The sequence below is a fragment of the Crocuta crocuta genome, unplaced genomic scaffold, assembly GCF_008692635.1.
Source record: "Crocuta crocuta isolate KB4526 unplaced genomic scaffold, BGI_CrCroc_1.0 scaffold130, whole genome shotgun sequence".
Lineage (NCBI taxonomy): Eukaryota > Metazoa > Chordata > Mammalia > Carnivora > Hyaenidae > Crocuta > Crocuta crocuta.
Window position 1 is genome coordinate 7697708 of NW_027527920.1, and position 10326 is coordinate 7708033.

Sequence of the window (10326 nt, forward strand, 5' to 3'; positions counted from 1 at the left end):
TTTCCAGTCTGCCCTGTACCGGGATCCAGAGAACACCTGCTATTTTAAAACAAAACACCATTCATCCTGGGAGGAGTTAACTTAGCAAACAGGTACAGGAGCCTCCGAACGGCTCTCATGGGATTTCAGGCAACAGAACCAGGACACAGGACATGAACTAAAAACACAAGAGGCAGTAAGACAGTAATATGATTCTTCAAAATTGGCAGCTTCTGGAAGAAAACAACATAGACAAAACTGGGACCTTAAGCTTTCTCCTCAGGCTCAACCTAACTTTCTGCCCAGCCTGTGGGTTCTCTGCGTTTGTTTTCTCAACATGTCATAAACATTCACCACTGTTTGACCTGTGCTTCCTGGGGAGGCGGCGGAAATATCACCAATTCATACATACAAACGAAAGTTAGCAAGGTTTTCTGTTGTTGTTGGTTTCTTTGTTTAAACATTATTTTGGTTTTGTCCAATCTACCAATAATGATTTACTGTATCAACAGTGTTATAGACCCAAGGGTCCAAAAAGGTATGGTCCCTAATCAAACTGAGGGAAAAAAGACATAGAAGGAACACTTAGTGAATAAGGAAACATGATTTTAAAATGATATTGCATTTTTTTTTTCTAGGAGAGAGAGAGACAGCGTGAGCAGGGGAGGGTCAGAGAGAGAGGGAGACACAGACTCTGAAACAGTCTCCAGGCTCTGAGCTGGCAGTCAGCACAGAGCCCGACGCGGGGCTCGAACCCACGAACCGCGAGATCATGACCTAAGCGAAAGTCGGACGCTTAACCGACTAAGCCACCCAGGCGCCCCTAAAATGATACTGCATTTAATGTGATGTTTATTATACAATATAGACCAGAAGTACTAAAGGCGAAAGAGAAAATGTGAGTTAACATTAAAAGGGGCATTAAGACTCAGGATGAATTTTGTTCTTTGGGTACTTTTAAATTACTTATTATGAATTTTTCCAAACATACAGAAAAATGGAAACAACCGTGAAATTCATAAACTAACCAACTAAAGAACTGTGAACATTTTGCCTCATTTGCTTCATCTACTATGTGTGTGTGTATTTTTTTCCTGAACCATTTCTTTCTCTTTTTTTTTAATGTTTATTTTTGAGAGAGAGGAAGAGCACAAGTGAGGGAGGGGCAGGTAGTGAGAGAGTGAGTGACATACAGAATCTGAAGCAGGCTCCTGTCAACCTAGAGACCAACCTAAGGCTCAAACCCATGAATCTTGAGATCATGACCTGAAGTGAAGTCCGTCGTTAATGGAATGACCCACTCACGCGTCCCTTTCCTGAACCATTTCAAGGAAGTTTCATGCATCACCTATGAATAATAACTTTCTCCTACATAATCCTAATACATTACATCTAAAAAATTGATAATTCTCTATTCAGATTTCCCAGATTGTCCCAAGAATGCATTTTATAGCTATTTCATTTTTGAATCAGTATCCACCCAAAGTTCATGGATTACAGTTGGGTGGCATGTCTCCTTAGTCCATCATTCTAGAAGCATGCCACTCCCCTCCTCCCTGACTTTTGCCTGTGACACTGACTTTCTAAGGAAACTGGGTCAGTTGTCACAGAGAATGTTCCACATCCTGGGTTTGTCTGATTGTTTCCTCCTGGTGTCATTTACCTTGTTCCTCTGTCCCTGCATTTGTTGTAAAGAGGAAGTTGGGTCTCCAGACTTGATTAGATACAGGTTTGGCTCAGATTTTAAAATACTTTTTTAACATTTATTTATTTTTGAGAGAGAGAGATAGAGTGCAAATGGGGAGGGGCAGCGAGAAAGGGAGACACAGAATCTGAAACAGGCTCCAGGATCCAAGCAAGCGTTCAGCACAGAGCCCGACACAGGTCTTGAACCCACAAACCGTGAGATCATGACCTGAGCCAAAGTCAGACGCTCAATCGACAGAGCCACCCAGGTGCCCCGTGGTTTGGCTTAGATTTTAAGACAAGCAGTATATAATATGTCCAAATCAAAATGATTTACCAACATTTGTAATCTGGTATTTAAGGCCAAAAGAGAACAGCTTTCTGAGGAGGAAAAAAAATCAAAATGGCATCATTAACAACACTTCCCCTTTGAACAGCATTCCAGTAATCATAAAGTGCTTTCATATACTTTACTTCAGATGATGCTCACCTGCTCACCTTCCCTCACAGGTTTGTTATACTATCATCCTCACTTTACTAGTAAGGAAAACGGAGGCTCAGGGAGGTTAAATGTCATGGCCGAGATCAACAATTAAGAAGTGGTATAAGTAAGGCTTGAAGCCAAGTCCTAAAACAGCATGGAGTTACTCAGAAAACACTACACAGGAGAGGTCTTGAAAGATGGGCAGCATTCATTCATTCCAGACAGCCTGCTATATGCCAAGGAAATAGCGGTATACAAGAAAGTCAGGGTGCCTGCCCTCACAGAAACTAAAGTGTGAGGACACATACAAAAAAATAAAATCATGTAGGAAAGCAGAGGAAGGCATTCCAGACAAAGGAAACCATGTGAGGAAGACCAGACAGAGGTAGGAAGCAGTACACTGGAACAAAGGGAGGCCAGTAAAGGGGTCAGTCAGTGTGGAACCAACAGATGAACTGGAAAAAAGAGAAAAATCAAGCTATCTGGGTAAGGCAAGGCCAACAGCTACTCTACTAAAGTATCCTCTCCCTTTCTTGCAAAGATGAAGAAGTGAAAGTAGAATATTCTAAATGTTTATGACCAAACAAGGGCCCCACACAGCTCCTGGCCATGGGTGAAGTCACGTTTATGACTCTCCGCCCTTTCTGTAAGTGCTGCAACAACAGCAGAGGGCGTTCTTCCCAAGAACATGGGCTTCGGCTGGCCTTACCACACACCTGAAGCTCTTCTCAAATGACAGCACCAGTATTAGTTATTGCGACATAAAAGCAGTAGACACATCCAAGTTCACGACTACAAAATGAGTCCCAGAAAAGGCCATAAGAGACCCCCGAAAATCACATCAACCTGTCTTCACCTTTCTGTACCCATCCTGAAGGGCCTTCACATTTTCATGGATGTGTGTCCCTTACAAACCTGGCAGAAGGGTTGATGCTATGGGTTATGCTGTGAATGCAATAATTAAGTAAGTCTGAGTGTTTTAAGGTTACGGTGAAATAGTTCAAAAGCCAAAATCTGTAGACACCACCAGGGCCAAGCAATGCCTGTTTACTCAGCACCTCATGGCCTTCAAAGCACTATTATATGTGTTACCTTGTATAATCTTCACAACAATCCTTCAAGGTAGGCATGCTTCATGTCATCACTAGATTGCTACTGAATACCAGTCACCGTTCTATTCACTGAGCAAGGAACACGGCCAAGTCCCCACCTTCATGAAGCTTACAAATAGCGAGGTGGGGGAGCACATAATCATACACAGTGCAATGTTATTTGTAAGTGCTTTGAAGAAAAACCGGGCAAAAATAAAGGGGTAGAGAATGACAGGGAGTGCTGCATTACAGATTAGACAGAGTGATCAAGGATGACCTCTGTGCAGAGACATTTGTACAGAAATCTGAAGGAAATAAGAAAGAGCGTCAAGTGCGCATTTTTAGGAGAAGAGCATTCCAGGTGGATGGGAATATGCCCAACCCACTGGGGACAACATAGAGAACAGTGGGCTGGGGTGCACGAGTAGAGGGGGCAGTGGAAAAAAACAAAGGACCTGATAAGGTGGAGCCTTTGTAGGCCTTTAAGGTAAAGATTCTGTAAGCCATTATCAACTCCACTGAACAGATAAGGAAACTAAAAGTCAGGAAGTACAGGGGCACCTACCTGGGTAGCTCAAGTCAGTTAAGAGTCCATCTCTTGATTTCGGCTCATATCATGATCTCATGGTTCGATTTGTGAGTTTGAGCCCTTCATCTGGCTCTGTGCTAACAGCGTAAAGCCTGCTTGGGATTCTCTCCTTTCTTTCTTTCTCTCTCTCTCTCAAAATAAATAAATAGACTTAAAAAAAAAAAAGTCTGGAACTACAAAGGACTTGCCTGCAGTCAATGAAAATGTTAGGTTTTGGAGGGGCGCCTGGGTGGCTTAGTCGGTTAAGCGTCCGACTTTTGCTTAGGTCATGATCTCACGGTTCGTGGGTTCGAGCCCCGCGTCGGGCTCTGTGCTGACTGCCAGCTCAGAGCCTGGAGCCTGTTTCAGTCTGTGACTCCCTCTCTCTCTGACCCTCCCCTGCTCACACTGTCTCTCTCTCTCTCCTAGAAATAAATAAAACATTAAAAAAAAAAAGAAAAAAAAGAAAATGTTAGGTTTTGGGGAAATGCCCCGTGCTGCAATTTCTTCTCAAGGCTCAAACTTCTCATGGATGAAAAGTGTCCTTTACAAAACAAAGAAAGAGATTAAGTATGTGCCTCATCATGGAAGAAGACCCAGTGTACCCCGAGCAATGCCATTTCTGAGTACATTCCACAGGGAAATCTCACAAGCGTCCAAAAGGAGATGTGCACAAGGATGGTCATGACCACACTGTTCGACGCAGCCGGAGGTGGAAAACCAAGCTGTCAAAAGAGGAATCAATGCAGGATGATAAGTACAACGTGGTGCATGCACAGGACTACTCTGCAGCCACAAGAAACAATCAACAGTATCATGTTGCATCGTGAATAGAAGTCAGAAACAAGGTATCTGGTTAAAAAAAAAAAAAAAAAAGTCAGACAAACCAGAATAAAAGTTAGGGGTGGTCACTGTTTCTGGTCACATATTCCTCATTCTCTTCCTTCCAAGAAGCCCCCCTCCCTTTGAAGGCCAGCATGGCCATGTGACTTGCTTTGGCCAATGAAATGGGGAAGTGACGCGTAGCTTCTGGACAGAAAATTTAGGAGACAGAACGTGGTTCACAAGATGCCCTTCTCATGTGAGCTTATTTCAGAGATGGTGCCTCCATAAGCCTGGATCCCTGATGGAAGCCGGTGACAGAGACTCCCACTGACATGCACGTGTGTTAAACTACAAGATTTGTTAGTTCCTTGTTACCTCGGCATAACCTAATCTATCCCAACTGAGTCATATTTACATCACAATAGCGATTTTTACAAAATCTGAATATATTTAGAGCGTACAACATGATGATTTGACATACACATAGGGAAATGATTATTACAGTGAAGCTAATTAACAAATATATCCACTTCCTTACATGGTTACCATTCTTTTATGGGTCTGAGACCACCTGAAATCTACTATCTTAGCAAATTTCCAGTATTCAATACAGTATTAACTATTGTCACCATGCTGTACACTACATCTTTACGCTTTATTCATACTACATTAACTGCAACTTTTCTTTTTCTTTTTTTTTTTTTTTGAGAGAGAGAGTACAAGCACACGAGCCAAGGAAAGACAGAGAAAATCTCTAATGCAAGGCTTGATCCCAAGACCCTGGGCTCATGACCCCAGCCAAAATCAAGAGTCGAGTTGGACACAACTGACAGAGCCACCCAGGTGGCCCTTAACTGCAACATCGTTAACAGCACCCTCACCTCCCCACCCCTGATCTACTCTCTGCTTCTACTTTTTTTTAGATTCCACATGTAAATGAGATCATGCAGTATTTTTGAGTGTGTGTGTCTGGCTTATTTCATTTAGTATAACATCTTCCAGGCTCATCCACATTGTCACAAATGATAGGATCTCTTTTTAAGACCGAATAACGACACAGTCGCATTTAGCCCTCTATGCACAGAAACACACAAAACAACGCCATCTACCTCCCAAAGGTACACATACCCAACAAAGGGCGGAACTATACGGAACTATACGACCATGCATTTAATTTAAATACTGTAGAGTGGGTGAGTGGGTACCTGTGAAAGAAAAGGAAATGGAGAGGGGGAAATACCACAAAGGGGAAGGTAAAAGAAAAAACGGAAAAGTATAAAAAGGTTAAATACACTATACAAATATTAGAAATTTAAGTCACCCAGTGATTTACTCAAACATTTTTGTACTTCTTATGTGCTAGCTACTGTATTCCATGTACTACTTACAGAGCGATGAGTCAGAAAAAGGCTGCCCTAACCTTAGAGTTGATGGGTGTACAGAAGAGAGACGTTTAAAATATCCTAGTAAAAAAATTACAGACGGTGAACAAATATCATTAAAAAAACAATCAGGTGATGGGAACCTAGGTGGCTCAGACAAGGGAGTATTCAACTCTTCTTCTCAGGGTCCGGTATGAGTTTGGGCCCCACACTGGGCGTGGTGCCTACTTGAAAAAAAAGACAGGCACTCTTTTGAGGGTCCTGTCTTAAAAAAAAAAAAAAAAACTGGTGACATGGGAAAGTGACCTCCTTTAGGTGGTCTGGGAACACCTCTGAGGAAATGACACTAAGGCAGAGATGATTATTGCTTCCTTCCTAGCTTGGGAAGAGGAAGGGATGATTCATTCTAGGCAAAGGGAGCAGCATGTACAAGGGCCTGGAGGGAATACAGACCATCCCAAGGAGGAAGTGAAAGAGGACTAGCACAGTGGAAGAAAGGAGCAGCAGGAAATGTGGTTAAAGAGAACGGGGTGGGGGGGCCCCAGTGGACAAATCACTCAGGTCTCACAGCCCAACAGAAGTCTGGATTTCATCCTAACTGCAATGAAACCATGAAAACATTTTAAATAGGAATGATACTATCTTATTTCCAATTTATTTCATGCTAACACTTAGCCCCCTTGCAATATGCCCAGCTTTGCAAAACTCGCAAAACAGGTATTTTTGAGCTCTTTTTCTTCAAGGACCCCCACAACTTGCATAAGCTTCAGGTCCCACATAACCCACTTGGTCTGAAGGGTTTAAGTGCTAAGTGAGAGGTAAATGCCTAAGTGCCAAGGAACTACAGAGGAGAAGCAACCTGGCCAATTTAGCACCAAGAGATCCTTAATGTCAGTGGACATGATCACGTTCAGAACTGGGCCCTGGTCTAGTCACAGAAATCACGAGAACAGCAGCCTTGCTTAAGAAATACTCTCAAAGGTGAAAAATGAAGATGCGTACAGCTTTCCTCCCATTAGTGCCAGGAAGTGTAGGGGAACAGTCCCTGTTTGTCTCAGGCAGCCTACACAAAGATGCCTCCTATTGTAACACAGCAATGAGTCATGGAGGTACATGCAGATGGCACAAAACTGAAGCGATCGCTGGGAGAGTCCTTTATCCAGAAGCGAAGGCACCTTAACATACATATCCACCACCACGAATGGAAATTACCTTCTAGTTTCCTATAGCTTTTTCAACATTCACCCAGTAAGGCAGACACCAGCAGCAGCTAACATTTATGGAAGGTTTACTAGGTATCATTAGCTCCCCGAATCTTCACAATGACCCTAGGTAGGTTCTATCCATTAGCTCCATTTTCTGCGGAAGAGAAAAGTAAAACTAAGCATTAGGGAGACTGAAAGACGTGCCCCAGGTCAGAAAACCACAGAGTAACACAGCCAAGGCTTCAACCTTAGCCTCAGAGTCCAACCTCTTAACTGCTGCTAAGAATCTCCCAGTCCTACCAAATTTTTCTGCCACCAACTCCAGGGTAGTTTATGCTTTTCCTCCTTGTATTTGCTTTTAATGAGATTCCTCCCTCTGGCAGGAATACAGCTGTGGTGTCACAATTAACAACAGAATGACAACAGATACTTCCACTCAGTACCCATTTCCAAATCAAATAGGAGCAGGATGGTCAGGCCACAACATTCAACCAGCCACTGTGGTCAAAACTTGCCTTGCCCTGTGCTGCAATGCTTCCAGTTTTTTCTCAGCGGATAAAATCCTGTAAAGTCTGAATAAATATCTGCAAACAAACTGACCTATACACATCAATAATATGCAAAATAGACATTAGGGCATTTTTCTGAGAGAGAAAGCACTAGCAGGGAAGGGGCAGGAGGAGGGGAGGGGAGGGAAGGGGAGAAAGAGAAAGGGAGGCAATATCTGAAGCAGGCTCCACGCTCAGTGCAGAGCTCAGGGTGGGGCTCCATCCCATGACCCCGGGATCATAACCTGAGCCAAAATCAAAAGTAGGAGGCTTAATGGACTAAGCCACCCAGGCGCCCCAGCATTACAGTACTGAAGGGGGTTTGTGGGGAGCAGGTCTGAGGAAGCCGGCTGAGTTCACATCACAGGTCGACCACTGGCCCTGAGATCATTAAAAGGGATGGACAAAGTCACCAACCCAGCAGGTCCCCAGGCTATTAAAATCTAAAGAGAGAAAGGAAGGTTATAGAAATCACCAAAGGGCAGAAGGTTCAGGCCTACTCCATTATTTCATCAGCTGGCTTCCATACATCTCCAGCGTGCAGATAAAAGATTAAGCACCAAATATTTTCCGGTTAATTCTCCAGCTAGTCGTGGCTCTCTCCCTCAGTCCTGTCCCTCACTCAGGATGCAACACAGTTGTGGGAGTTTAGAAACACCTGATGACACAGCCTCATCATTGTTTAATGAGATAAAGTGCTGGCTTGGGAGCAACATTGGAAGCCGCAGGGATAGAGCACCTTGTGTGTGGTTTTCCTGGCTTAGGGTGTTCCTATCTCAGGTCAGGAGTTTGGGGCTCAAGGTAAAGCACAGAAAGCTAGAAGAGTCACTGGTGAGGAGCATTTCTGAATGATGAATGAATGAATGGATGAATGAATGAATGATCAGACGAAGAGCAAAGCAGCTCCCTTGAAGACAAGATAGTTTCCAGGAAGAAGGCGAAGGACCCGGAGCCCTCGAAGTAGGGAAAAGAAAAGCCACAGGAACATTGGTGTACACACGCCCCCGCTAGCCAGCGAGCAGCAGCCGCAGCGAGCCACTCCAAACCCACAGGTGTCAAGCACAAAGGTGAGGACACTGCTCACCAGTCCCAAGTCCACACTTCATACCCTAAGCCGGCCTCAAAGACACAGAAGCGATCTTAATTCTTTCCAGGACATCTGCTCCCTTCTCCTCTGCGCAGACCAGGATTTGGGGGAAACAGCTGGGGAAGGGCGGAGGATCAGGCAGTCTTCATCTTGGGGATGGAAGAAGAGGGGGGAGTGAATGGCCAGGGGCCAAGGATAACTGCAAGGGTCGACAGAGGAGAAAAATCGGGACACCCTGGGTCCACCGACTGGTCTGAGTCAGGAGCACAGTCTGTGCTTAGTCACCGATACCTCGGCGGCCAGGAGTTCCTCGCCCCTGCCAGCCCGAGACGTACGTGACGAACCCGAGCTGAGCCCCGCGCGCCGCGCAAACCAAACTCGGCTCCTACACCCCAGCAGGGGCCTCCGCAGCCCGGCCCGGCGCTCGCCGCCCACCCCGGACTTACTCCGCCGAGCTGGTCCCGTTAACCGCGGAGCCGTCGGGGGCCGGGTTCAGCTGGATGGGCGTCGGCTTCTTCTTGGGCATTCTGGACCCGGCAAGGCGCTTCTAACTCCGAGGGGAGGNCCACGCCCGCCGTGCAGGGTCAAGTCGAAGCCACGGGCCCGGGGGCAGCCTTCGGGGGGCGCGCCCCGCGTGGTCTGTTCAGCGCCGAGAGGCCGCTGGCGGTCTCGGGGGACCCCCGCCCCACTTGCCCGGGGCTCGGCTTGGCGCGCAAGAAATCGAAAGGCTTCCCCGCCGGCGCAGCGCTGCAGCGCGGGATTCGCTCCCTCTTTCCCTCAGTCAACCGGTCCCTAGGGCTGGATAGACACCGCCACAGCCCCGCTCCAGCTTCAGCCCGGAAAGTACAGCCACCGCCGGCTTCGCGCTCCAAGCCGCTCCGCGCAGCCGTCCCAGGGAGAGAATGCAGGGCGGAGGAGGGGCGGGGAAGGAGGAAGCCTCGCCCCTCCACCGGGCCAGCTACGTTTCCCACACACCCACTCGGCTCCGCCCCTATTGCCGCGCCGACAGCCAATGGAAGCACGCCTCGGCGGCAGATGACGCGGAAATACGTCACGGGGGCGCGGCGCGCTGCCCTGGGGGCGGGGTCCAGCGCTGGCTCCACAGCGCCCTCTGCTGCCACGCGGCACTCAGGTGGGCCTACCGGGAAAGGAGGTCGTGGGTTCTGGTTCCTGGAGCGAACAGCGAGGTGGGCTTCACCCCGCTGGGTCCGAGGGGGTCTTCTCCGCTGGAGCGCCCCCCTGGGGCCGTGCACTTTGGAGGAGGTGAAATAGTAAAGTGAATAAGGAAAAAGACTTCTCTTTTCTACAGGAGAGAAAGCGTGGGGAAATAGAAAACTTTTCAAAAGACTCCTTGCTTCTTGCAAACTGACAAATAGATATATAGATTTATATAAAATTGTAATTTGCAGTACTCAGAGACTGATGAGGTTGCAGGGAGGTGGGTACTCAATACTGATGAGATTGTAATTGG

The 10326-nt window shown here is 46.5% G+C and overlaps 1 protein-coding gene across 1 annotated transcript in view; it reads right to left on the minus strand.

The window, feature by feature from the left end:
- MAP2K1 (mitogen-activated protein kinase kinase 1) overlaps positions 1–9413 on the minus strand; it is a 76525-nt gene extending 67112 nt beyond the window's left edge. The window contains exon 1 of the mRNA XM_077746831.1: positions 9302–9413. Coding sequence (XP_077602957.1) covers positions 9302–9381 — 80 coding nt within the window. The 5' untranslated portion in view covers positions 9382–9413. The remainder of the gene's footprint in view (positions 1–9301) is intronic.
- Between the last annotated feature and the right edge of the window lie 913 nt (positions 9414–10326).